Source organism: Capronia epimyces (assembly GCF_000585565.1).
Source record: "Capronia epimyces CBS 606.96 chromosome Unknown aczIQ-supercont1.4, whole genome shotgun sequence".
In the NCBI taxonomy this organism is placed as follows: Eukaryota; Fungi; Ascomycota; class Eurotiomycetes; order Chaetothyriales; family Herpotrichiellaceae; genus Capronia; species Capronia epimyces.
Genome location: NW_006912907.1, coordinates 2297491 through 2324251, shown reverse-complemented (window position 1 = coordinate 2324251; position 26761 = coordinate 2297491). Strand labels below are relative to the sequence as shown.

At 51.8% G+C, this 26761-nt stretch overlaps 10 protein-coding genes across 10 annotated transcripts in view; 4 read left to right on the top strand and 6 right to left on the bottom strand.

Annotated features, from left to right (window-relative positions):
- Positions 1-172, top strand: part of A1O3_05466 (uncharacterized protein) — a gene marked incomplete at both ends in the record, with an annotated part of 1599 nt that extends 1427 nt beyond the window's left edge. The window contains one exon of the mRNA XM_007735589.1: positions 4-172. Within this exon, the coding sequence (XP_007733779.1) occupies positions 4-172 (169 nt within the window). The remainder of the gene's footprint in view (positions 1-3) is intronic.
- A 2008-nt stretch (positions 173-2180) lies between these two features.
- Positions 2181-4691, top strand: A1O3_05465 (uncharacterized protein; the record flags this gene model as incomplete). The annotated part of the gene is made up of 3 exons (XM_007735588.1): positions 2181-3336; positions 3418-3569; positions 3645-4691. The coding sequence occupies 3 exons, from the start codon at positions 2181-2183 to the stop codon at positions 4689-4691; spliced, it is 2355 nt and encodes a 784-aa protein (XP_007733778.1).
- Positions 4692-5819: 1128 nt separating this feature from the next.
- On the bottom strand, positions 5820-6526 carry A1O3_05464 (uncharacterized protein; the record flags this gene model as incomplete). Its single annotated transcript, XM_007735587.1, has 2 exons — positions 5820-5837; positions 5897-6526. The coding sequence occupies 2 exons, from the start codon at positions 6524-6526 to the stop codon at positions 5820-5822; spliced, it is 648 nt and encodes a 215-aa protein (XP_007733777.1).
- A 2472-nt stretch (positions 6527-8998) lies between these two features.
- On the bottom strand, positions 8999-10117 carry A1O3_05463 (uncharacterized protein; the record flags this gene model as incomplete). Its single annotated transcript, XM_007735586.1, has 1 exon — positions 8999-10117. The coding sequence occupies one exon, from the start codon at positions 10115-10117 to the stop codon at positions 8999-9001; it is 1119 nt and encodes a 372-aa protein (XP_007733776.1).
- Positions 10118-12198: 2081 nt separating this feature from the next.
- A1O3_05462 (mannan polymerase II complex ANP1 subunit) lies at positions 12199-13888 on the bottom strand (the record flags this gene model as incomplete). The annotated part of the gene is made up of 2 exons (XM_007735585.1): positions 12199-12998; positions 13054-13888. The coding sequence occupies 2 exons, from the start codon at positions 13886-13888 to the stop codon at positions 12199-12201; spliced, it is 1635 nt and encodes a 544-aa protein (XP_007733775.1).
- Positions 13889-15238: 1350 nt separating this feature from the next.
- A1O3_05461 (uncharacterized protein) lies at positions 15239-17216 on the bottom strand (the record flags this gene model as incomplete). Its single annotated transcript, XM_007735584.1, has 6 exons — positions 15239-15319; positions 15433-15911; positions 16015-16452; positions 16518-16690; positions 16756-16898; positions 16959-17216. 6 exons carry the CDS (start codon positions 17214-17216, stop codon positions 15239-15241), a joined length of 1572 nt encoding a protein of 523 aa, XP_007733774.1.
- A 1786-nt stretch (positions 17217-19002) lies between these two features.
- A1O3_05460 (uncharacterized protein) lies at positions 19003-22167 on the bottom strand (the record flags this gene model as incomplete). The annotated part of the gene is made up of 1 exon (XM_007735583.1): positions 19003-22167. The coding sequence occupies one exon, from the start codon at positions 22165-22167 to the stop codon at positions 19003-19005; it is 3165 nt and encodes a 1054-aa protein (XP_007733773.1).
- Positions 22168-22523: 356 nt separating this feature from the next.
- A1O3_05459 (prolyl-tRNA synthetase) lies at positions 22524-24353 on the top strand (the record flags this gene model as incomplete). The annotated part of the gene is made up of 1 exon (XM_007735582.1): positions 22524-24353. One exon carries the CDS (start codon positions 22524-22526, stop codon positions 24351-24353), a length of 1830 nt encoding a protein of 609 aa, XP_007733772.1.
- A 509-nt stretch (positions 24354-24862) lies between these two features.
- Positions 24863-25951, top strand: A1O3_05458 (prefoldin, alpha subunit; the record flags this gene model as incomplete). Its single annotated transcript, XM_007735581.1, has 3 exons — positions 24863-25052; positions 25314-25556; positions 25869-25951. The coding sequence occupies 3 exons, from the start codon at positions 24863-24865 to the stop codon at positions 25949-25951; spliced, it is 516 nt and encodes a 171-aa protein (XP_007733771.1).
- A 615-nt stretch (positions 25952-26566) lies between these two features.
- Positions 26567-26761, bottom strand: part of A1O3_05457 (uncharacterized protein) — a gene marked incomplete at both ends in the record, with an annotated part of 3157 nt that continues 2962 nt past the window's right edge. Inside the window, one exon of the mRNA XM_007735580.1 lies at positions 26567-26655. Within this exon, the coding sequence (XP_007733770.1) occupies positions 26567-26655 (89 nt within the window). The remainder of the gene's footprint in view (positions 26656-26761) is intronic.

The following is a 26761-nucleotide window of genomic DNA, read 5'->3' as shown; positions in this document are numbered from 1 at the left end:
AAGCAAGAAAGAAGAGGGAGAAAGCAAGAAAGAAGAGGGAGAAAGCAAGAAAGAAGAGGGAGAAAGCAAGAAAGAAGAGGGAGAAAGCAAGAAAGAAGAGGGAGAAAGTAAGAAAGAAGAGGGAGAAAGTAAGAAAGAAGAGGGTAGAAGCAAGAAAGATAAAGCTATTTAGAAGTAGGGTCGGAGAAGCGACAAGGAAAGAGCTTGGGTCGAACCTATTATTATCAATTTCGACTAGGTACTATACTACGTAACTATCGCCTTCACTAGAGTATAAGGTCCCTTTATAATTATACTAGGATACTTGGTCAATAGGTAAGTTTGATCCAGGTTTGATCCGGGTTTAATCCGGGTTTAATCCGGTTATGATCTACTAGTAGGTCTGATTTATATACTAAGGTAGGTACCTAGTAGTATGTATACCTAGGTAGTTAAAGCTATATAGATACTCTCTAGATACTACTATGTACTTAAAGCCGCTTCAATACGGTATAGATACTGTCTTAATACTGATTTAAACTAAAGGGGTTGGGCATGTAAGTATGTAGTAATTGAATGATATTGTATACTAATAGTACTGTGCTGTATGTATATAGCCTATGATAGTACCTATATAACACTACCACCTCTGTTCCTCCCCGCCATCTGGACAAGGAGTATTCGGGCAGGAAGCATCAGATAAAACCAGCTGGATCATCGTCGACCGTCTACAAATCGTGTGGCTGGTGCCCAGGTCCGCGATTTGCTGAAGCAGCGTCTTGACAGGCACATTGAACGAGTAATATGCCAGACCAGGAGTGTAACCGACGGAGACTGCTCCTGACGTCTTGAGCTTATTGGCATGGCGCTCTGCTTTGCAAAAGAAAATGCATGGCTTCACCGAAATGACCGAACCACGGCTTTGGAGACGCCTGATAGCATTGTCGCAGATCCTGACCTTTTTGTGACAGAGGTGATGCGGTACTGTGCTCGTCGTGGTCGTAGTGATGCTGGTCGTTGTTGTGGCCGTAGTTCTGGTTGTGAATGTGGAGGTTATGGTGGTGGAACTGCTAGAAGAGGAGGTACTCGAAGTACGGATAGTGGAACTTGAAGTGGAAGTAGTCGGAGTATGTGAAGTAGAAGAAGTACTCGAAGTATGAATAGTCGAAGTTGAAGTGGAAGTACTCTGAGTATGTGAAGTAGAAGTGCTCTGAGTATGTGAAGTAGAAGTACTCAAAGTACGAATAGTTGAACTTGAAGTGGAAGAAGTACGGATAGTTGGACTCGAAGTAGTATGTGTCGCAGAATTCGATGACGAACTTGAAGATCGTATACCACTAGTGGCTGAACTGGTCGACGTTGATCTGCTCGAGGAAGAAGCACTTGATCTTGATGCGCTTGGAGTGGCCGAGGTGCTTGAAGTACCGGACGATGAGATTCTCGATGTTGAAGAAATCGATACGCTCGAGGCATGAGATGATACAGTATTTGACGATGAAGCACTTGATGTCCTCGAGGATGAAGCGAGAGTTGTTGATATTCTTGACGATGAGATAGTTGACGTCCCGGATGTTGATGCCCTCAAAGACATTGACGTACTCGATGTGCTCAATGAAGACGTCCTAGAGGAGGATGTGCTTGACCTGGATGCACTTGAGGCAGTCGAAGCGCTTGAAATTCTGTTAGTCGAAGCAGATGAGCTCGAAGTACTTGAATGAGAGGAGCTTGACAAAGAAGTAGCAGACGATAGTTTTGAGACGCTTGATGAGAAGACACTCGAAGATGATCTGCTCGATGTTAATGTAGTCGATGCACCTGTAGCTCTTGTAGTGGTCGATGAAGTCGACACCTTAGATGACGAAGATGAAGCACTAACTGCGTTTAAAGAGGATACGCTTGATCTTGACTGACTGGACGCACTCGACAATGATGTGCTCGAAACAGCGCGACTTGACAAGGACGCGGTGGACGACAATGTACCGGTCGTTGCTGCTCTTGATGCGCTGGATGATACACTCGATGATCGGCCAGTAGATGTTGATGAGCTCGACAGGCTTGATAGAGAAGAGCTTGAAATTGCCCTGGACGTCGACACACTCGATGCTCGTGCTGCGCTCGAAGTGCTCGACAAGGTACTCGACAATGACCTGCTCGAGGTCGAAGTACTTGGAGAGAATGATACAGGATCGATATAAGTCGACATGCTCGATACTGTGGACATTGAAGAGTGTAAAGACGGGGTTGAACTCGATACAGTCGACGTCGACGCACTTGACGTTCGTACTACACTCGAAGTACTCGACAAGGCAGTCGATAATGACCTGACCGAGGTCGACGTACTCGATATTGACCTGATCGAGGTCGAAGCACTCGATGCTCGTGTGGCACTAGGAGAACTCGACAAGGCAGTCGACAATGATCTGCTCGATGTGGATGCACTCGATGCTCGAACACTAGAAGTACTCGATAAAGCAGTCGATAATGACCTACTTGAGGTCGAAGCACTCGATGTTCGTGAGGCACTAGAAGTACTTGACAAGGCAGTTGATAATGACCTAATCGAGGTGGACGTACTCGATATCCGGATACTCGAAGTACTCGATAAGGCAGTCGACAGTGACCTACTCGAGGTTGAAGCACTCGATGTTCGAACACTAGAAGTACTCGACAAGGCGGTCGACAAAGACCTGCTCGAGGTTGACGCACTCGACAAGGCAGTGGACAATGATCTGATCGAGGTCGATGTACTCGATGTTCGAACACTAGAAGTACTCGACAAGGCGGTCGATAAAGACCTGCTCGATGTGGACGCACTCGACAAGGCAGTCGATAATGACTTGCTCGATGTGGACGCACTCGACAAGGCGGTCGACAATGACCTGCTTGAGGTTGACGCACTCGAAATTCGGATACTAGAAGTACTCGACAAGGCAGTCGACAACGACCCCCTCGAGGTCGATGCACTGGAAGAGGTCGATGCTGGATTTATCGAAGTTGACGAGCGTGTCACACTTGATAGAGAAGATCTTGAAGATACGCTCGATGTGGACGCACTCGACAAAGCCGTTGATAATGACCTGCTCGAGGTCGACGTGCTCGATGTTCGAACACTAGAAGCACTGGACAAGGCAGTTGATAATGACCTGATCGACGTCGACGTACTCGATATTCGGATACTCGAGGTACTCGACAAGGCAGTCGACAACGACCTGCTCGAGGTTGACGCACTTGACAATGACCTGCTCGAGGTCGATACACTGGAAGAGATCGATGATGGATTTACTGAAGCTGACGAGCGCGTCACACTCGACAGAGAAGATCTTGAAGATACGCTCGACGTCGACGTACTCGATGTTTGTACTGTTTTCGAGGTAGTACTCGACAAGGGTGTGCTCGATGTTGTAGCGCTCGGAGAAAATGATACTGGATCAATATAAGTTGACATGCTCGACCCTGTTGATGATGAGTGCAAAGATGCGCCTGGAGATGTGCTCGTGATCAACGTACTCGACGATGATCTGCTCGAGGCCAACGTACTCGACGACGGTCTGCTCGAGGTCAACATACTCGACGATGATCTGCTCGATGTTGTAGCGCTTGGAGAAAATGACACTGGATCAATATAAGTTGACATGCTCGACGCTGTCGACAGCGATGAGTGCAAGGATGCGCCTGAAGACGTGCTCGAGGTCGATCTGCTCGAGGTCGAAGCACTTGAACTGATCGAGGACTTTGAGTTGGAAGGAATTATTGAAGAGGAAGTCGAGAAAGAACTACTGTGTGTAGTCGTACCAGATCTACTGGCAGCTAAGGAAGTTGAGGTAGCAGTCTGCAAGGTACTCGATGATGATACCCTCGATGTTGACGTACTTGAGGCCTTCGATGTTGATATACTCGAGATCCTCGATGTTGACGTGCTTGAGGCCTTGGATGTTGACGTACTTGAGATCCTGGAAGCGCTCGACAAGGTGCCTGACGTTGATGTACTTGGGGCCTTCGATGTTGACGTACCCGAAATCCTCGAGGTGCTCGATATTAACGTACTCGAGGTAATCGATTTGGATGTGCTCGAGGGGCCTGATGTTGACGAACTTAAGATCCTGGAAGTACTCGACAATGGGGTGCTCGATCTTAAGGTACTCGAGGCAGTTAATGAGACACTCGACCTTGACGTACTCAAGATACTCGACGATGAGGTACTTGATCTTGACGCACTCGAAGCACTCAACCTCGATGTACTCGTACTCGAGGATTTTAACAAAGAGGTGCTCGATGATGAGACACCCGTCGGGCTCGGCTTTGACGTACTTGAGACATTCGACACCGAAGTGCTTGATCTTGACGTACTTGAGACATTCGACACCGAAGTGCTTGATCTTGACGCACTTGAGGTGTTCGACTTTGACGAACTTGAGACATTCGACAATGAAGTGCTTGATCTTGACGCACTTGAGACGTTCGACAATGAAGTGCTTGATCTCGACGCACTTGAAGTGCTCGATCTGAACGTACTCGAAAAGGTAGTTGACGGGGTATTTTGCGAGATTGGGTCCACCTCATGGCTAGACGTAGACACAGTGGAGGTGAAGGTGGACGTAGATGAGGCGGCTTTAGTGGATTGTGAAGACGTGCCACTCGACAATCTCGGTGTTGAAATAGTGGAGACAGTGGTGTGCGATACTGATGTTCCTGAAGAGGATGTGGTAGTATGACTTATAGGGCCAACAGAGTTGCTTGAAGTCGTGCTGCTGGATGAGAGTTTACCCGACGCAGTGGAGCTTGATGTAGGGATCTTTGTTGTGGCCATAATAGATGAAGTGATGCTGCGAGATGTGGTAGTGCTCTGACTCACTGGACTGATGTGGACATTCGAAGTTGTGCTGCTGACAGAGGATGTACTCAACCTAGAGGAAGTAATTGTGGCGGTTGTCGACTTAGATGTGCTGGATACAGCGACTGTTGTAGATGCAGTGGTGCTATGGCTGGTTTGTCTAGTGGACAAAGAGGTACTGGTTGAACGAGAGGATGTAGCCGTAGCCGGTGTAGCCGATGAAGAGCCACTAGGATGTGACAATGACGACGATGACGACGACGACGATGTCCTTTGACTGACAGCTGAATTGGAGACCTTGGACGTTGTCAAACTGCTCGAGGCCGAGGTCGACGTGGTAGCCCGGATTGGCAAGGCTGAGCTGCTAGATGATGATGAGATCCTCTGACTCGTCGGGCTGTTGGATGAACGAAAGGACGAAGTCATAGCTGACGTGCTTCTGGAAGAGCTGCTGGAAGAAGACGAGGAGGTTGTCTGACTAACTGGATCAACTGCAACCATCGATGTCGTGGAGGAGTGGGAGGTCGAGGCGGTAGAGGACCTGGAGGATGAGGGAGTGGGTGTCCTACTCGAGGTCGCGCTGCTGGATGAAGACGAGGAAGTCCTTTGACTGACGGGATTATTTGACATGCTCGATGTCGTCGAAGACCTGAGTGAAGAGGTAGTGGCCTTACTCAAATTCGAGCTACTGGACGAAGATGAGGAAGCCTTTTGACTGATCGATGTGGCAGAGGATCTGGAGGTCGAGGCGCTAGTTGTCCTCCTGGAGTTCGAACTGCTGGAAAAAGATGAAGAAGCCCTTTGGCTGGTCAAACTGATTGATACGACCGATGTTGTGGGGGATCTGGAGGCCAAAGTCGAGGTCGTGGAGGATTTGGTGGAGGTAGTAGCTGTCCTACTCGAGCTTGAGCTGCTGGAAGACGATGAAGTCTTGTGACTGATCGGGTTATCAGAGACAGTTGACGTAGCCGAAGAACTAGACGTAGAATGAGAAACTGCAGTTCTTGAACTACTCGTAGATGTCGTGCTGGTCGCACTTTCAGCCGAAGTGTCAATGGCATTTGAAGAGGACGTTGTGCTGGTTACACCCCCGGCCGGGCTGTTACCAGCTTTTGAGGAAGAGGTTGTGACGGAGGTTGGTGCTGTCGACGTGGTTTCATGGTCGATTGGTGGGAGGGAAGATGATGAAGAAGACGTCAAGGGGTTGCTCGTGCCTCCAGAGGTCGTTGGCCAATCGACCCAATCGTCCCAATCGCGGCGGTCAAGGAGGCTGGGGGCGATTTCCGGGCTTGTTGTCACGACAGTCTTGTAGATGGCGGCAGATCTTTTCAGGCTGTCCTTGTCTTCTTTCCCACCGAAAAAGTCAAACCAGTTTCTTTTACTTGAGACGGCAGTGACAGTCGACAAGGTTTCGATACTTTCGATGACTCTGGAAGGCTGGCTCATCTCGGCATCCGTCGTAACTTGGGGCATAGAGCCATTCCAGGCGTTCAATGGGGAGGGAACGGACGGCGAAGCTGTTGAGCACCCAGTGCTTGCGGTGGTCGGTTCGCCTTCTGGAAGAGTCTGATATTTTGAAGAAACCGTGATAGGTCCGATGCTCAAGTCTGACGCACCTATATAGGTATCTATAGTCGTCAGAACATCAGCGAAGGCCACATCTGTCGCAATCAAGGCCAATGCAGCCTTTATGGCAACTGCCTTGAGGAGTTTCATAGTAGAGAAAAGCCGAGCAGGCCGGGTATAAAGGAGGGACTGGGGTAAGTGCTTATAAGAGGAAAACCAAGAGAGAGGACGGCTCGCGCACAGAAAGGAGTGACTGCAGTGAGCGAGGCCTGAACAGGGCTGGCGAAGATGCCATTGAATGTTGTGCGATATGGACTTGCTTTATAACCGCAGCAGCCAAAATCAGGGGGCCGTAATTCATCAGGGCCTCGAGATTGGGCCTGTCTGGAGTGACCACGCAGAACAAGAGTAAGGGGCATGTAGTATTCGAGAGATACAGGGTATGTACAGCCATGTGAGCACGACATCTGCCGTTTTGATGTCAAGTCACAAAGCGTCGAAGGTACTGAGAACAGAGGGGGCTGGGAAGGATGTTCTGAGTCTTCTACAACGCCATCTAGGCATTGGAGCATGTCTTGCAGAAGTCGTCTGAGCTTGACGTGGTCCTTGACGCGGAGAATCCTATATGGCTTTCGATAGAAGACCAATGCTTTGCTGGAGCGACGACCTTGACCTTGCAGGGGCATTGAGTCGAATGGAATCGCAGGAACGCACGCTGATACCAAGAGGCGAACAACAGCTTCTTCCGAACAGCTGTCACTGGCGATGAGATGGCAGGTAGCCGTGAGGTTGGCAGGCCTTACCTCACAGACGCTTGGTCGTCTCTCTTGGAACCCTCAGTAAAGCATCGTTTTTGCAGCAAGACTTGGTAGTAGAGTCAATCACTCGTTCGCCAATGCCAAACCTTTTGGCGCTCTTTACGTTTTCGAGAAACGTATTCTGGCAAGCACAAAATTGAGATGCCAGAGAGTTAAATCCATGGGTAGCATCAATTATGAGAGTCCGGATAATTAGCAGACACGGGAAGGCAGGCCATGGTTGTGAAGTGTCGTTGAGCCGTAGTCCAGCCCAACGTGGCGCTGGGCCAGACCGACACAGTGTCAGAAATAGGAGCGATACGATGCTGGGACTTCTGTGGGGCGCAAGGACCGGGGTGTTCGACTTTGTCGATACATGGTGTAGTACTCCGTACAGGGGTTCTAGTCGCAACAGGTGTTATTATGCGCGCAGCTCCCAAGCCAAAAGCGGTGAGCCCGCTCAAGCATGAATCGTTTCCTTGGACGAAAGGTTGCCACAAAACCAACCTGTTGAGGCCATCATAAGCCATTTCCCCAGACTCTTCACCATGAAAGTTTGATATGGATATGAAGAGTGGTTGCGGGGATAGCTGTAGCATGCGTAGTCAATTCTTGCTTTCTCCGTACAGAGTGGAGTGGTGATCGGAAGAGCATAAGCTTCTCGGAAATGCCATGGTGGGCCTGACGCAATGGAGGTAGCAGGCTAGGCGAAAGCATGGAGTTGTGTATGCAACTCTTCTTAGTGTATTCTTCTGACAGGTTGAGATCCGGAGGGCAGACGCGTGAAATGTGAGCCGAAGTCGTGTCCCGCTGTCCACTGTCGCTTGACAGTTGATATCTGTGCCGGTATTTCTTAGTCGGCCCCTTTGATCTGTTCTGCGGCTGGAGCCGTGTGTGATCGCCCCCTCCCCGTGCATAACTTGTGGGCTCTCTGACAAAACACTATGGCTAGGAGTCGGCAGTCGCTGGCTGTCTGACGGCTGGAAGCGAGGGAGTCGAGCGTAGTCGTTGGTGTTCGGCCAAATCGACGCTCCACTGGTCGTGCCATTTGAAAGCGACTTCTGAGATGACTCAAACTCGTACAGCTATACATTGGCGATACCTTTCCCATCGCCCTGCAATGATTTGGTAAAAGGACGAAAAGAAGACATGTTGCGCAGATCGGGGGCTTGGGCTAGGCCTGTGCCATCCATTTGTGATAGCGATCTGCACTTACCTCGGCGATCCTAGGATCGAGACCGGGCGAAGACAAGCCACAGAACCCTGGACGCGGTCCTGAGATGCTGTCAGCCGCCCGCGCTCTGCTTGAAGGGGCTGTAGTGGTCCAATAACATCACACCACACACCACCTGTAAGTCAATCTGGTCTTCCTAAATGTCTAATGAGTAGTTCTCAGGTCAGTAACGATGTCTCAGGCGCGAGTCAATTGAGAATACATTGTACGTAGTAGCGCGCTGACGGGAAGGGACAATCAAGATTCTGCGAATCGGAGACGACTGCTGTGCTGACACCTTGACCTTGGAGTTCTTAGGGTTAGGGTTAGGGTTACGAGGCAAGCCACGTGAACTAGTCAAGCCTTGGCCGACCCCGTGACCTCGAGAGCCTCCTGCACCGTGGATTTTCTTTCTCAACCGGCCTGTCGCGTGTGGGTGAGGGTGAGGGTGAGGGTGAGGGTGAGGGTGAGGGTGAGGGTGAGGGTGAGGGTGAGGGTGTGGATGAGAGAACACTCTGGATCGAACCTGGCTCGAACCTTGACCGATACTGTAAAGGCACTCAGTGATCTCTTAGGGGGAGAGTAAGGGGTACGTCGTACTATACAACTATCTCATCTCTCTACGTTTCTCCTCTGCGCGCCGAATTTTTCATGCCACTTTCTCTTCTTCTGGTTCTGGTTCTGATCCTGGTTCTGACCTCTCGTAGCACCGTCCTTGACGACCGCCGCTGGGTGCGCTGGCCGTGGCCCGCTGACAGCCGCCACTGGCCCGCCTAGACTGCCATTACTGTTCACTGGAGCTGGCCACCTTAACACCGAAGGTTCGGTTCCTGAGGCCTTTACTAGCTGCACTCCTCCCCCGATCGAGCGGACAAGAGCTGTCGCGTCGCAGTCCTTCGCCCACGACTCGGGAAGGAGTTCGGTCCACTGCTTCATGAAGTCTTCCAGACCGATCGAAGACGAAGGTTTGTCTTGTAGAGACGAGAGGATCCAGTGGCCCAGGGCCTTGCAGATATCGGTGTCTTTCAGGACCAAGGTTCCGCCGGTAATGTCCAGTGGTCCCAGGTCCAGCTCGGGGGCTGAATCCTTACCATCATGAATCTCGTCGCCGTCGCCGTCGCCGGTCAATGGTTGGCCGAGTTGTCTTAAGATGGCCTTCGTCACCGCAACAGATAGATTGCCGTCTTCTTCCGCCCCCGCGTCCTCTCTCAGGCCTCTAAATATATTGTCGAGTTGTTGGCCATCCAGGCCTTCCCGAGTGTCAAGCTTGACCCCTGAAATCGCGCATTGCTGAACAAACGTTTTCCAGGTACGAAGCAAGAGACGGGAAGTGGGTGTGTAGACGGCGGATATCTGCTTTTGCCCTTGGTGTCTCGGGACTGTGAAAGCGAACAATTCCCGCAGAAGGCTGACAATCAGTTTTGTGGGTGCCGGGATATTGTCCAGCACCTGTCCGAGAGTGATCACTGAACTGCTTGGGTCAGGCCCCCGTTTCGGCATACGCAGTAGTACCTCGTCACCATCGTGGTCCGGGTCGTCGTAAGTCGGTACGATGGCCCGAATGCTATTTTCGATATCTGCGTCGTCGGGTTTGATTTCGAGTAGCTCAAGAATATTTCTGACTTGCGATATGGCTGCTACGCCCTGCCGCGAGCCCGAGTCTGTGCATGTTTCGGGGTGTCCTTGTGCGGGCGACCTTCGTGTTCGGTCTGCGTCCGAGTCTGAGACCATATCGACGTCGCCATCTGTATCCTCTGATGGCTCTTGTCGACTGTTGATGGGGCTGTCTGTGCGTGTAGCTTTCTCCCTGTTCCCAACCTTACTACCTTCATCCCTGCAGTTCCCTTCTTGCCGCTGATCATCCGCAATCTCCTTGCGCGACTCCTGGTTTGAGAATGTGCAGGTCCTGGAGATGTAGATGCTATTACTCGTGCTGACTTGCTTGACAGCCCAGACCTTGTCGTCGGTGCAAAGGTGCAGGTGCCCCTGAATGGGTTCGGAGCTCGTGCCAGGGACCGCCTGTGCGATTGCCGACTTGAACTGTAATCTGCCGGCCAAAGCACAACTATCAGCTTATACGACTCGTTAATTCAATATGACGTCTGATGACGCTCTGCCCGGTGGGAGTAGTGCAGCTGCCTCTCAACATCATAGCAGGCAAAGGGCGTCTTCCCTTGATCAAGGACCACGCGACAATGTAGCATTTAAGCTCACAGTGGCTAGTGACAGTGACAGTAGTAATAGAATCTCGATGATGAACGACACCAATGGTGACCCCGGGTGCCGAGGCAGCCACCACATACAAGTGGGACAGTAGCCAGAGACATAGCAACAGCGACAAATGATTTGAGTAACCCAACAAGGATCAGCTCACTTACCTCGACTTTCTTGCACGGCCCGTGTCCGATTCTCTCTGCTTTTCCACAAGGGCCACCAACTCCGGCGGCAACTCCATCAATCTGAACGACTGCTGTGAAACCGCGACGGAGAACGGGACGGGAGAGAACCCGGAGCTTTGCGACGACAAAGACATACTAGTATTACTGGTTCTAGTATTTTGACGGTTCCAGGAGGTTTCTGGCCTGGGGTGGGAGGGGATGCCGATGGTGTGTATCTCCAGCACTGTTCAAGGCCAGGAAACGCTGTGAGGCGCTACCGCAGTACCTAGTTTGGTCTCAGTGGGAATTGAGAACCGATCAACGTTCGTGAACATGCAGTAGACAGTAGACAGTAGACAGACAACTGTCCTTCTGTCAAGTTGGACTGAACGTTCTTCCTAGCGAAGCAAATGCGTTGCGATTCATTTCAACCAACCGATGAGCGATACGCGCAGGCAGAGGTGGCAGCACGGCACGACGCGTCTTAATTACGGCCGGACGACGCGCGACGTCATGCAGTGCACTAACTTCTGACCCTGGATAATTATACTATGTATGGCATCCCATCAGCTTCTCCGGAATCAAGCGTTGCTTGTCACCATTACCATTATCATTACCACTAGTTGTCCATTGCCATCATCATTAAAAGAAGGACCTTTATATAGGTTGTCGTAAGGTCCTCATACACGTTCATACGTTTGCCAGCGTTCTCCTCTCTTCAGCATCCAGCTAAGGCTGTCAGATTCTCTTTGTGACGCTCGACCAAATCCCATATTCCACGACTATGTCGTGAAGAACCCCCCTCTGCTACATGAACGAAAAGATTCACATTTAGGAAGCAGTCAGTAGGGGGTGAGCAAAGCGGCGAACGGCTTATCACAATGGGACGACGGTGATATTGCCTACGTACAAGAACCTGGTCAACACCACAGATAGGCACTGCCCCTTACTGTACAAGCCAAGAAGATGCTCGAGTAATATGTCAAACCCTTGAGGTACTATGCTATACGACTCCGTCATTTACAAATCCCGTGCGATCGTTAGACCTTGGTGCCACCCTTGCTGTGCATGTATCCGCCTTTCCGCGCATCGGCATCGACTGCCTCGCGGCAACAGCATGTCTAATACTCTCACAAGATGACACATTGCCCATCGACCTTCGACTTCGAATGTGTTCAATGAACCCCCTCCATACTTGCGCCTGGCAGAGAGACTTTTCCGTGTCAAGTGGACACTGTAGCATACAGCTGCATGATGCCGCCACCCCCGATCATGCCATCCACCAAAGCAACGCCGTGTCCGATATGCATCATGCTTCCGAGGATCCCGGATCGCTTGCTGTCTATCTTCGATCCCACGTCCCCCACGTTTTCCCCCCTATATTCAATCATGCCCATGGTCCTTGGCTTCGGCATCCGATGATCCCAATGGGACTTATTCATCATCATCCTCCTGCTCTTGGGCATGTGTTCGTTTGGTGTCACCAGAAGCAAGGCGTCGGCCTTCGCCGCGTCCGGGCGCAGCAGCAGGCTTCTGGTCCTTCACGTCTGCACCCTTTCTGTCTTCAACCTCCTTGCCAGCTGCCTTGCCATCAGTATCCTCTTTGTGGGTGTTGACCTTCCTCACACTTTCCTTCTTTCTCATGTCCTCTTTGACCTCAGCCTTGGGATTTGACTTGTCGACCCCCCCACCAGCAATGGCCTGTTTGTCCGCTTCCCACTGCGAGTCCACTGGTTGGAATTCATCCTGGATCTTCTTGGCCACCAGAGCATTTTCTTTTTCTTGCTTCTCTCTTTCCCGTTTTTCTGCCTCCATCTCCTCCATATGTCTGATATCATCGACAGACGGTTCGTACAGATGCCAGACAGTGTAATGCGGTAGCCCTATAACCGAGAACCCCATGCGTCTCGCCATTTTGCCAAACCCTTCGGTCTCGGCGTGTCGCTCGAACGAAAAGGCAGGGAAGTGGACACCAGCACGGAAGACCCGGGCTTTGGCGAGGATGGACACACCACCGACCCCGTCAAGTTCCATCTCGACGTCCGGATCGCCGTATGGATCTCGAAGATAGGCCAGATGCGGACGCCAGGTGGCATACTCAGCATACCCTTCAACAATGACGGCATCTTCGTCCAGGGTATCAGCCAGCGCAATGGCGGTCTCCGACTCTTGCCATGAGTTCAAATCATAGGGTTGTTCACCACCCAGCCAGTCGGGAAGGGGACGCCAAATGTCTAAAGATCAATAGGTTAGGAGATGTGGCTCAAGACGAAGGGGCAAAACACTCACTCGGCACGGTAATATCCTTATCATGTCGCATTAAATCCTCTATGATGGTGAATGGACACGTTTCCACATCGGCGTCGCGCCAGTAGACCCAACTGTGATAGGGTCTCAATGCGGCACTGAGGAGCCAGTTTCGCGCTTGTGCCATGAGTTTTCTCCGGCCCGCTTGGGCGGCAAACCCATGTCGACTCTCAAAATCTTGACTGACAGCCTGTCCAAAATCTTTGTGTATGACCGAAATCTCCCCGTAGTGTTGTAGTGGGTCGGGATCTGCTTGCTGTGCTTCCAGCATTTGGGAGAGTAGCTCTTCAGTGTTGTCCTTTGAATCGGAGACAAGAAAGGCCAGGTCTATGAGGCGGTGTGGGTAGGTAAAGTTTCGCAGGTGGGCAAAGAACATGGGTAGATGAGGTGCAGCGTCTCGCAAAGGAGTGCAGAGCAAGACCCGCTCCTCTCTGTGCCATCCTACCGACGATCCTTGAGCATCTTCCAGATCGTAATATCGTAAGGTCTCAATGTCGGACTGTTCCAGAGAGGAGGCAGGATTCGATGAGAAAGAACCTCGTAGGATTGAGGGGAAGATGATGTAGATGATGCAGGCGATGGTCCCTAGGGCAATCAAGCCCAGTCGTATTAGCCGAGAGCGAGAGTTGAGTGCTTTTCTTCGTGGTTCAAATCGGCGGCCGAAAGCAGCCTCCGTCTTTTCATCCTCGACAAGATCGTTCATGCCCCAGATGTACTTGTTCTCCAGATCGGCTCGGTCGGAATAGGGACGATAGACCTCGTCATCATGTTTCTTGTTGGCGGCATAGCCGTTGGTGAAGGCGTGGTGCCTATTCATCCCTCCAACTCATTACCACCTCGCCGATGCTCCTCTCACAGGTTATCCGACTCTTGTCCAGCAACAGTCTGACACGGGATGCTTCAATGCATTGATCGATCCAGCGGCTTGGCGGAACGAGGGAGAGGGAGTGTGGCGCAGCTCTGGAAATGAAAAGGTCTCGTAACGTCGCGGAAATGCTGAAGAAGATACTGTGTCGACGATAGAACCTGCAGCGGAGAGGTAAGGAATGGCGCAGGCCAGGTATCGTCTCGGGAGGTGAAACGAAGTCAGGTGGAAAGTGGTGATGCAGTGACGCCTCGTCAAAATAGGACGCACCAATAATACCAAGTCAACCGCAATGAAGACTTGGTCAAAGAAGAGAAGAAGGAGAAGCTGTCAACTTGACTGTCAGAAGCAGATGCCAGAGTCTGTCCTCCACAAATCGTACTGTGAATAGTAGTGGTAGTACAGAGGCCATGTAGGTACATACATATGTAACTTAGCAGCAGCAAGGGGCTGTGGGCTGCGCTACGATTCAGGACAGCACCGGCGCCGCTCTATCTCAAAGCTTAGGAGGCGAAAGTAGCTTGATCCTAAAAATACATTGTTTCACTTTAGAGCGGCATACGCATTATTAGACAGAGGATACTTCTCAACCCCCGACAGTCGAAGGCGGTGGTTGGCAATAAGGCAATCATGTACGCATATGTCGCTTTCGCTTTCCTTTCGCTTTCGCTTTCAATAAGCAGGTTCCTAGAGATAGGTGTTCGCCGTCCGTCGCCGTCGTCGATTGTCCAAACACACAGCGATGTTCCACAGTCCAAAGATGAGACTCACAGTATGCAACATCCCGATCTATTCCAATAAGTAAATTCATCCTCTTCAGGGCATACAGGCCTGACAATCGTCCTGGACAATAAAAGCAAAGGTCACTGCGGAGAGTATGCGTAGTGATACCACGAAGCAGGGATTGAGCATAATCTATACAGTGCATGTACCTCTTTTCGTCTATCTACAAGGTCTGCTCTCTACTATGTGTATCATCTCAGGAAGCAGTACATTATCTGTGTTTCCGTATATTTCCACATTGTCTTCACCAGCCTGGTCTGAGCCCATAATCATGATTTGCATTCTCGGGATTCTCCAGCGGAAACCCCATGATAGTGCGCATGGACCAAGCGTCCTACTCCAGACATCCTCCCCTCCACATCTGCCAATTAAGTTCGCTTACCACGCTGTCTTTCTAGATTGCAAGTTCGAGAGAGTTGATGGACTGTTCGAGACCCCACTACCGTTTCCTCTTCGTATGGAAAGCCATTGAAGGAATTTCTGGTAGCAATCGAATATCGACCATTGGCCAAGTATTGCCTACACCGCGTTGTCTGCACATGTGAAGACACCCCTGACATTGCCGGCTTTGTAATCGAGGATTATACTGTCCACAGACGCCTACATCGCACCAGCCAGTCAGCTTTGATTCCATCACATCTTGTCGCTAGAAGTTGTCTCGGCAAACTCGCATGAGACCATAACGCAGCAGTATGGCGAGGACAAGGACTTACATAGGTGCCCACTCCCAAAAAGTAAACCCCCACGATGATGATAAAAATGTTCATCAAGAAGCCGACCCATCCCCGGATCCCGCGTTTGCGATAGAACCCTGGGCCCAGGTCGGCTTTTCGCATGCGGAGGTATGCCACACCCCAGAAAATCCAGCCGAAAAAGCTATCGAACAGGGAACTCATAAGGGACAGCAGATCGGAGAAAAAGGGGATGACTTCAGCGATGATGAATGCGACGATCCAGGTCACTGCGAGGATTGCCGCCCAGGAGGCCCAGCCGACCACGGTGTGCGAGGTCTTGTGGACTGTACCGTCGAAGATTCGGAAGAAGACGAAGCGAGCGGAGACAGAGGCATACAACACGCCGAGGAAGATCAGCGTTGGAATCATGAAGGAGAAGGACACCTTCTTATATATATCGTTGCCCAGGGAACCAAAGGCCGGCGCGGTGTTGTATTGTGTCCCGGTATAGCCGTACACTGGAGGGTACGAAGCGGTTAGCATGTCCCTTCTTTGCTCTCGGATTTGTAACTCCCCGATTGCAAAGTCAAGGCCGGTGCCAATGTGGCAGGTCAGACTTACCAATACCCCCAACCAAGCTAAACACGATAATCTCACAGATGGTAACTATCCAGATCGCTTTGCGGAAATCGTAGGGGTTCTTCATCTCGGCGATGAAACTCGGCAGGGTAATCTGGCCGATGAAAGTGTAACTGATATTCAAAAAAGCGTTCATCCCGGAAACGAACGTGGTGCCGGCGAGCGGAATAGCCAAGACCAGCGGTTCACCGCCAACTTTCTGACCCGCGGCGTTGATATGGTTGGGGTCGGGGTTGTAGCCGGCAGTGCCGTGCTTGCCTTCGGCACCCGCAAAGGCGGCGGCGAGGATGACACTGACGAAAGTGAAAAAGGCCGAAAAAAGAGCCAACTTCGAGAGAGCGTTGAATGTGCGCGGCATGGAGCAAACCCAGGACACGACAGCGCCAATGGCGGCAAAGCCTACGGTGCAGATGCTGTGACCTGCAAGTCCCAGTCAGCAGGTGCACCACTCCAATCAAGGATCATTGATGGGTCTATGGACATACCGCTCATCGTGTTCAAATACCGGGAAATGACCAAAACATGGAGACCCTGAATGAAAGTGTTGTTCAGGAGAAACATGATGGCGGTGAAATACCATGCCCACTTGGAGTTCCAGAAAAGCATCTGACCAATGTCGCAGACGTCCTTTGTCTCGGGATGGCGCAAACAGAATTCCCTGTCATCGACGATCTCTTAGAATTGATCTCGCGGCGTTCGGGAGTGGAGTGGTCTGCGGCTTACCAGACAACTAGAGAGGTGTAGAGAACAAATGCGGCTTGAACCACAGTCAGGATGAGACCCGGAACGAGACCCAGCACGGAATATGAATAAGGAAACGACATAATGGCCAGGCAAATGTACTCGGAGAAGAGCAAGGCAGCAGTCTGTGGTGGTGGTGCTCGTCAGTGATACGGCCAGCCTCACAAGCGGTCGAGACAACCCACCTTTTGCCAGGAGCAAGTTCTGTACTTGATAGCATCGTCGGCCTCCATCTGGACCAGTTTACTATAGTCATCTACAGCATCCGAGTCACTGGGCAGTGAAGCCAGTCTTGTGGGCGGAGGCCCGATCCTGCTCATCTTGCGCCCTTGGACGCTGGTGACCGAGGAGCGCCTCTGCTGCTCCGGGTCGACATTGTGTTCGGGCTTGAACGTGTCAGATTCCCCAAACGGAGCCTCTTGCTTCTCGCGCACTCCGGCCATGTTTGATCGCACGCGGTTGCTTGTGTTTTTGAAGAGCCTATGCAGTCGATTTGCTCAACGCCACTTGATTGCGCGAATAGCCCGCACGAAACAGGCGTAAAACAACGAGTCTAGATCGAAAAGAGCGACCGTCGGCATGTGATTGTGGGAGTAGAAACACAGGTCCAGAGTACTAGGAATATTGCAGTGTAACTGCTGTCTGGAGATGGGAGGAGGATTCTTCCAAAGCGTCGGGATGAAAGAAGAAGCGGTTCGGAGGTATAAGACCTGCGCTGCGGTGGGAAGGGCTTTTTGAGAGCAGCGAGCTTGGAACTCGCGCCGAAAGAGCTTGAACTTGGGACTGAGGGGCTAGACCAGCAGCAAGGATGTGGAAGTTACATGGGCATAACAAATAGTTCGAGATCGCTGGCGGGAGGGATATCTGGGACCCGGTACTGGCTGAAGGCCAGAGTGGAGAGGCGAGACCATGGTGACGACAAGCGGGATGGGATGGGACCACAGGAAGAGGCTGATGATGATCCCTGACGGAAGCGATAGAAGGGGTAGCGAAGGCGAATGAGGAGGACGGGTTCGGAGCTGGGAGGCTGAGATGATTGTTGATGATGTTCAGTGCGCGGACGCAGACAGGCAGACAGGTGGCATGAGATGGGGCCCTGGGGCCTTCCCAAGCCCTCAGGCCAGGAGCGGGTGGGAGACGAGGTCGGATTGGCGAGATCCGGTAGCGATGGACCAGGCCAAATGTGAAAAATGGCATAGTTCAAGGCCTGAAAGTTGATGCCCATGACGCGGGGGCCAAGTCTGTTGGGCGTTGAGGCAGATGCAGTCCTCCTGCTAGGCTGCTACTAGGTGCCTGCTACCACCAGTGGCACCAGCTACGTATGCCTAGGGAGCTGGCCAAACTCAAGATGCGCAGTGCAAAGTCGTTGTGTGAGAGATGAGAGACGCTACCACCAACTAGTTGAATTTTCAGGCCAGCCACAGGCCACGCCTGATCCCCAGCGTCACATCATGCCGCACGGCCTGTCGGTCTCGCCGTTATGGAGCGAGGCTACTCCGGAGAAGGAAGAAAAAGAAAATTCAGTTGGAGAGGCTGCCGATGGACTGGGTCCATGGTGGCTTCAATCTGGCATTGGCATTATCATCCAAAACACCTGGTAAGCTTCGAGGTTGCAGATGGTGGCAGATCGAGGTCTATGGCGTGATTTCCCCAGAGCATGGCATCAGCAGCAGCATCAGCATTCGAGATTGCGGCGATGGCCCAGCGCAGATACTACAGAGTTACAGGTACGTAAACAATGCAGGCACCACGAAGCCTAAGGCAGGGTACAGTACGTACTACGTAGGGTACCGGTACCTCCCTACCAGTAGCTTATTGCTTACATAGCAGGTACCTAGGTACCTAGGTAGTGTTGCGTTGGGTCGGTACCTTATATATTATACTCTGTACAAGGAAAAAGGCACGTCGCTAACCCCAATCAGTTCGTTCAGTCAAGGAGAACACACTGAATGCTCTGTTTAATATTCCCCGTCGTCCATCTAGATACTAGATACTCTGTATCTCATGGCAAGATGGATGGCGTCGAATCAAACTCACCTCTACCACCACCCCAAGCCCTCCAAGACCTCCAAGATCCTCGACAAGAGCTTGAACCGCTCGCTTAATGTCTTGTACCAAAACACTACTGCCACCTACCGACACCTATAGAGTACTGAGTACAGTCCGGAGGAGGCGTACACACACATCGCACCCAGTCATGGATATCTCTGATAATATGGGCTCTCAACCTCACACATCCTCGTCCTCGTCGTCCTCCAGCATCTTCGCATAGTCTTCTACCGCTGCAAACGTAGGCAGACCCTTCAGCTTTTTGTTCTTCTTCCCCTTACCCGCATCTGCTTCGGTCTCCTTCTTGCTCTTCTTCCTCTTATCCGATGCTTCTACTTCGTCGTCGTCGTCTTCCTCCGACTCAAACCCTGCAAAGTCTCTGCCCTCACTGCCGCCATCTTCCTCAATCTCCATGAGATCTTCCTCGTCTTCATCAAAGATGCCCGCCTCAATGTCCACACCCTCGCCATCAGATTCGTCCATGGCCGAATCTAGTTCAGACAGGTCGACATCATCATCACTCTCCATCTCCCCTTCAAGGTCGGGTGCGCTGTCCATCATGGCCTTCCACACGTCATCCTCATCTGCGGATTCTTCCCCATCGCTTTGATGCTTCTTCTGCGCCTTCACTTTCTTTGTCGCCCCTTTGTCTAGAGTCGAGAAGTACTGATGGAAGAAGACATCCTCAGCGGCTACTTCGTCACTCTTCTTGGACTTGAAGGCGTCGCTGTTCACCGGTAGCTGGCGATGACCACCCAAACTGCCGGCAATGAGGACGTTGTGCGTGTCACCCGCCGCCATCGGCTGCATGATTGAGGACCCTCGTAGACCGGACGATGACAGCTTGGGGTTACGATACACAAATCGGTCCAGGAAGTGGCTGAGCGTATGCAGACTGAGATCTGGTTTCCCGGGGAGTTTGGCATGTCGCAAGACGTGGTCCGCGCTGACAGAAACGGAGGGATGGAAGTGCGCCAGAAATGGAAGCAATTCCCACGCGCAGCTGTTGTCGGCCTTGGCATGCTCAGGCGCCCGCTTGTGTCCATCGTAAACATTGCCTTGGGGCTGGTTCAGGGTCGCCGGTGGAGGAGCAGTGGCATCTTCGTCCACATCCCGAAACACTTCTTCGTCGTCGTCATGGTCCTCCGGCTGATCTATCAGCCCGGTGAGTGGTGGGAAGGTCGACTCAAGATCTCGAATCAGGAAAAAGGCTCCGCAGATGAACGAAGGCTCTTGCAACGACAGGATCTGTAACAATCTCTTCACAAAAGCCTTGACGCGTTTCACGTTCAAATCGGCCTTGAGCGCTCGATGCAGCAGATTGAGATATAGTTGTTGCTTCGAGGCGTGAATCAACCGGGCATCCAACAGCGATTCGTACAGCACCCGGTAAAACCGATCGTTCGAGGCTTTGTGCGGTGTCGACAGTCGCTGGATGAGCAGCAGCGCCTGAATGCTCGTTTTAAAGTTTGGTGAATGTGCAATCTTGAACAGGGTTTCCATATGTTCGCTGAAACTCGTCCCAGTCGAACCAACATAGGGGTATGCCCGATTGACCCCTGTCAGAATGGCCGAGACCAGTTTCTCCCTCAATTCCTCCGTTTGCGCTTGCCCGGAGGTGGCCGCGGGCTTGCTTTGTTTTCCACGACCACGAGGTACTGGTCCATCATCCGTCTGCTCGTCGGACGATGCCGACGTAGATTTAAGCAGCTGTGTAAATAGGGGGAAATAGATACCGATCAGTTTCTCTGCCACTTCCTCCTCCTTTGAGCTCAGTGCTGTCTGATTGAGCGTCACCACCGCGTAGTACTTGCCATGCAAGCTCTGTCCCGGGCGGAAGAGGAAGTCTGTCTCAATTGCCGAAATGACGATCCCTTTCATGGCCGGATGGTTGATCAACAACTGCATTAGCAGGTACGAGGCTTGCGAAGCAATCTTTTTCACCGGATCGCCAAGTTTGTTGACGAGGAGTCGGAGCAAGTTCGACTCCTGCTCCGGTCTTTCCTTGAGCAGCTCATACACGTAGCTTACAGCTCGTGCCTTGGAAAATTCGATTTCGTCGTTACACCAGACTTCGAGGGTTTTGAGAACCTCAAAATATTGCTCTTTCAACCAGCTCTCGAACGCCCACACAATGAGGTGCTTCTGCTCGAGGCCACGCGGCAGTCTGTTCCCCTTTCTCCATGTCTTCACTTCTCCTAAAACATGAGAAAGGGCTGGCTGTGCGTGGAAAGCGTAGAGTCTCCTCGATTCTGGCAGTAGAGACCCTTGTGCGAAGAGATCCTTAAGAGCTCGAAGTACATCCACCGCCTGAGACCGACTGCGTTTGCGCGCCAACGCAATCAGGGTTTCAAGAGCCCGCATATTGTGGAGGGGTGATTCTTGCACGGCCAGTGTCAAGGCCGAGATCTTGTCCGACAGCGTCCCCGATGTAATGACTGTATTGTAGAAGGACTGGGCCGACGACGACTGCTGCGAGTCTTGAAAACGCTGGTTCTCTTCATCCAATAGGGTCTTTGCATAGTCGTAGAGTTCGTCGATTGAGTCTTTCGAGGGAGTATATTTGAGGCCGGTCTGCGTGTCGACCTCTAGGCTAGGGACGTCGAACCACTCCGGTCTGGGTTCGCAGATGAAGTGAGCCTTCTTCCCGCGTTGTGACTTTTCTTTCTGCTGCTTGATGTCTTTACCCTGTGGGGGCACATCGGCTTGCTTAGCGTGGACATCCACTGCAGGGCGTTTGAGATCCTGGTCGTCCACGTTGCTGAAGTCGGACTCATGTTCCTCCTCATCAAGGTCGCCCTGTGCAAGGGCAATCTCTTTCAGGATATTTTTCAGTCCTTTATCCAGTCCTTCCATATCCGCCTGAGAAGATGGCCGAGACTTGGAAGTTTTCAGTGTCTTTTCGTTCGAGAGCCCCTCAAGCTCGGAGTCGGACTCTGCGTCCGCAACGAGTTCCAGGTCCTCGGAGGTGCCACCCAGGGCTTGCACTTCTTTTCGAAACTCGTCGTCTTCGTCACTCTCCCCACCTTCATTATCCTGGATTCTATCCTTCTGAGCAGCATTCTGTTTGTCACGATCCAGGACTTGGCCACTTCGATCGCGCTTCTTTCCTCGCCCTAAGGCGTCCGCATCAGACTTGCCCTTATTTCCACTGCTGACTGAGGTCTTATTCTTGTTATCCCTCTTCTGCTTTTTTGTGGGTTTCTGGTCTAGCGTTTGAAACCGGGCTTGGATTTCGTTACGCAGGTTTTCAATCGAAGGGCTTGCGGTCTTCGAGGACTCGTCGTGAGTTTTGCCTATCACCGTGACCGAGGAGCCTCCCAAGCGAGGCTTAGATTTGGACATTGTGCCCAGATATGCGGTAAATGCTCGCCTCTGAATGAGGACGGCGCGGTTGGCACTGGAGGACGTCTTCCCCCAAAAGAAAATTATAAGATTTCGGACGGGGTTTAATGGTGCCAAGGACAGGTATCTCCGTCAACTCCTCGCTGCCTTAGCCCACGGTAGAGCACATGGTTCAACGTGCAGTTTTCATCCCATCTTGACCTTCATTCAATGCTCGCTCGCTTTTAACTCCCGTCCCTTCTCTTCAATTGCTTCCGGCGGACAGACAGTCAAGTGCGAGTCGAGAACTAAGTTTGGACAGTGTCCGTCTCGGCCGAACCAGGACATATGTGTGTACCGCCCGGTTAGACTCATCAATGAAGCGCCATGTCTTTGGTCGAGTGTCGAGGAGAGTCCCCTTCTCCCTCGTTCAACGACGCTGTGACCTTGTCAGGCTGAAGCATACCGACTCGAGGCAACGAATTACAGACTTCTGGATACCGACGGTGAATGTGCAAAAGCAAGATGCTATTTCCGATGCGACCCAGCTCCTCATCCGAGCGGGCTACCTACGACAAGCGTACGCCGGCATATTTCAGATGCTGCCACTAGGCCTTCGTGTCCAAGACAAATTAGAGCGACTTATAGACAAGCATATGAGATCTATTCAAGCTTCTAAAGTCTCCTTGTCTTCGGTATCCTCCCTGGCGTTGTGGCAACGATCGGGACGTTGGAAACCAGGGGCAGAGTTCTTCACGTTCAAGGATCGAAAAGATACGGAATGGCTCCTAGCACCGACGCACGAAGAAGAAATAACCACTTTACTCGCCGATCTGGTCCAGACTTCTCAGCAACTTCCTGTACGTTTATATCAGATCACTCGAAAGTATCGCGACGAGAAAAGGCCGCGAGGCGGGCTCCTCCGGGGGCGTGAATTTGTCATGAAAGACCTGTACACGTTCGATACAACGCTGAAAGAAGCACACGCAACGTATGACGACATCCGAGGTGCATATCGCAACTTCCTGGACGAGCTCACAGTGAGCTACATTGAAGCGAGAGCCGAGTCCGGCAATATGGGAGGAAATCTCAGTCACGAATACCACTTCCCAAACGCTGCAGGAGAGGATATCGTAATAACCTGCTCAGACTGCAACTATGCCCGCAATGAAGAGTTCGTCTCGCAGAAGGCATACCGTCCTCAGGTCATCGATAATGTCACGGTGTCCAAGTCATCAACCGCCGGCAATTTCGGGCAGTTTATTCAGGAAGACTTCGTCAGCAAGGATGGGCGTAGTCTTGTCCGCGCCATCGCACCGAGACAGGCTGATCAAGACGCAACGGATGCTACCCGGTCCCATGCTCTCAACTCGTACGCCATCAAAGCGGCTCTTGATGGCGTGCTGGAGATCGATTCTGGATTGGAGCATCCTTTGACCTACTTTGAAGGACTGCTAACCACAAGCACACATGGCGACAGCACCAAGGGCTCATCTATCTTCTACCTCCTCGACTCACAAGTGGAGCCTAGATCAATCCATGACCTCGTCGCACATGATATGGATCATTTCGCTTCGAAAGATGTGAAGTTCTATATCATCAGCGCTTCAAAAGATGGCACCAATGGTATCAGTCTGCTAAAGCAGAGACCTGGTGACCCTTGTCCGGAGTGTTCGAACGGCAAGCTTCAATTGCACAAGGCCATTGAGATCGGCCACACCTTCCACCTAGGGACCCGATACAGCTCCAAGCTCGGACTTTGCACGAGAAGCCCAGATGGCAAGACGACAGTCCCGGTCGAAATGGGCTGTCATGGTATTGGAGTGACCAGGCTCATCGCGGCCGTTGCGTCATGTCTTGCGGATGAGCGCGGGCTCAATTGGCCAAGAGTGATTGCGCCGTTCGAAGTTGTCATTCTCGTCGCTAAGCCTGAGCCGAACCGGCTGCAGGCAGCCGAGCAGATCTACGACCAACTGTCCACCTCTGAACTCGGTGTGGCAGATGTCCTCCTCGATGACCGCCAGGAGCAGGGTCTAGGATGGAAGCTGAAGGATGCGGATATGATCGGCTATCCCGTGCTTGTAGTCTTGGGCAAGGGATTCGATCGAGGCATGGCCGAGGTGCAGTGTCGCCGGCTGAATATCAAGCAGGATGTCGAGATTGACCGTGTCGTGGCATTCGTGCATGGACTGCTCAAGCAGCTCTGACGCGAAAATGTGTCTTGAGAAAGTCGACACTGTATATTTAATAGTATGTATTCGAGATATCCTGCTCTGACAGAATGTACAGTACAAAATACCAACACTTCTACCTTGCGTCTAGAAGAGTAGGCCGCAAAGCACAGCTGCAAATACCTTGTGTCTCTGTTCTTAATGGCATCTATGTACGATCGAAACTAGCATAAGCAAGGATATTCCATCGGTACGTCAAGTGGGTGGTAGGTGGGTGGCTTTCTTCCCGAACGCAGCCTCGCGCACAAGGCTGAGCCGATTTTCCACTTTCCCCTAACCGGCTAAGGCTTAGTAAGGCAGCCTTGGACCATCTCCAAAACCAAACATCCCTGTCCCCATCTTCACAGCGATTGACCACAACTGAACCTGCGATCTCTCACCCACCCACGTTTCTGTACATCGCCGAACGCCTGCTTGGATCTCGCGGGCACCATCTCAAATTTCAAGCATAACATTCTCGGCCCGCGACAAGACAACAACAAAACATGTCCCAACCCGCACAAAATGCAGTCGACATTTCGACCCTGTCGGTACAGCAGCTCTCGGCCCTGCAGGCCCGGCTGACGCAGGAACTCGAGCACCTGAGCACATCGTACCAGCGGCTCCGGGCCGCGCAGCTACGCTTCAGAGATTGCATTCGGAGCATCCAGCAAGGAATACAGGGGAAGAGTGGAGGTGAGTCGCCTGCCCGCACAACATACACATACACATACACATGGTCGTGGGAGTTCTTTGCAAAACATATCGAATTGGATGCAAGTGGATCGGCGCTGTCTCCAGTGGAGGAAGCCGAGAAGTCACCCAGATAGTCAAAGCCAAACTTGACCGGCCCAAGCAGACCAGCGAGGAGGAGGAGCAAGAGACAGAGACGGAGAAGCAAGAGACAGAGAAGCAACAGAAAAGAGCCACAAGCTAACGTTGTCAACATCACTACAGAAACACCGCTCCTGATTCCCCTGACGACGTCCCTCTACGTTCCCGGCACGCTCGCGACGCCCGCGGACTCATCCTCGTCGTCGACCGTCCTCGTCGACGTCGGCACAGGCTTCTTCGTGGAAAAGACGCCGGAAGACGGCATCAAGTTCTACACGGGCAAGGTGGACGAGCTGGCGAAAAATCTGCTGGAAATCGAAAAGGCCGTGGGCGGGAAGAATGATAACCTGAGGATTGTTGAAGATGGTAAGTCGCAATCGGAATCGCAATCGCAATCGCAATCGCAATGCAGAGTCCCTGCTGCGTTCCCCTTATTTTGGCATCTTTGTCAGTCAGAGTCCCTGCTGCATTCCCCCCATTTTGATGTCTTTGTCTATCGGACAGGCAAAGTCATGCATGGGCCTTGGGCCATGTGTGTTTGCATGTGTTTACGTGTGTTTGCGTGTGTGTGTGTGTGTGTGTGTGTGTGTGTGTGTGTGTGTGTGTGTGTGTGTGTGTGTGTGTGTGTGTGTGTTGTGTGCTTCAATTGGCTAACATGTCGATTCGACAACCACGCAGTCCTGCGGCAGAAGATGCTTGCGGAACAACAGGCCGGAGGGTCGGCTTCGAAACAGCAACGGGCACAGGCGAGTGTGGGATAAAGATGAAGAAGACATCAATCGGCTCATGTGATCGAGCGTCTGGTTATGGTCATGGTCGAAAAGACATCAATCAACTTGTGTGATCGAGCGTCTGGTTATGGTCATGGTCGAAGAACGTGTGCCGCTACACATACGGACAAGGACTGCCGTTGGCTCGGTTAGGGACTGCGACTATGATGGCTATGACTATGACTACTATGCGTCGCAGTGTACGGCGTCAAGACAGACTTTTGGACATTCTTTTCTCAGTCTACCTACCGCTATTTTGTGGCAGACTAGAACAAAACTTGAAGGCAAGCATGACCCATGGATCAAGGTCCAGGGTCTCGCATGTCGCATGTCCGCATAAAATGTCATGCTTAACTGGACTCTGTCCCAGAGCTTGCTGTAAAGCAAAGATCTTGCTGTCCCCAGTCCTGGATTCTCTGAATGGGAATCGGCATCTCCATTATGTCCGGCAGGAGAAATCTCTTCTCAACCGGCGTTCTCAACTCTCCACCGACCGACTGACCTTCCCCCGTGTCCTTCCCGTGTGCATATGCGTTTCAGGGGGGATTTTTTGGCAGCGACTCTCCTCTAATCGTCCTGACCATGAACGTGAACAGTCGACTCCTTCTAGGCACTCTGAGCCTGGCCATTCACGTTCGCATTTGCATTTGCATTTCCATTCACGTTCGCATTTGCATTTGCATTCATGTCCACGTCTGCCTCCGCGTTCGCAGTTGGTTGATTCGCAGTTGGTTGATTCGCAGTTGGTTGATTCGCAGTTGGTTGATTCGCAGTTGGTTGATTCGCAGTTGGTTGATTCGC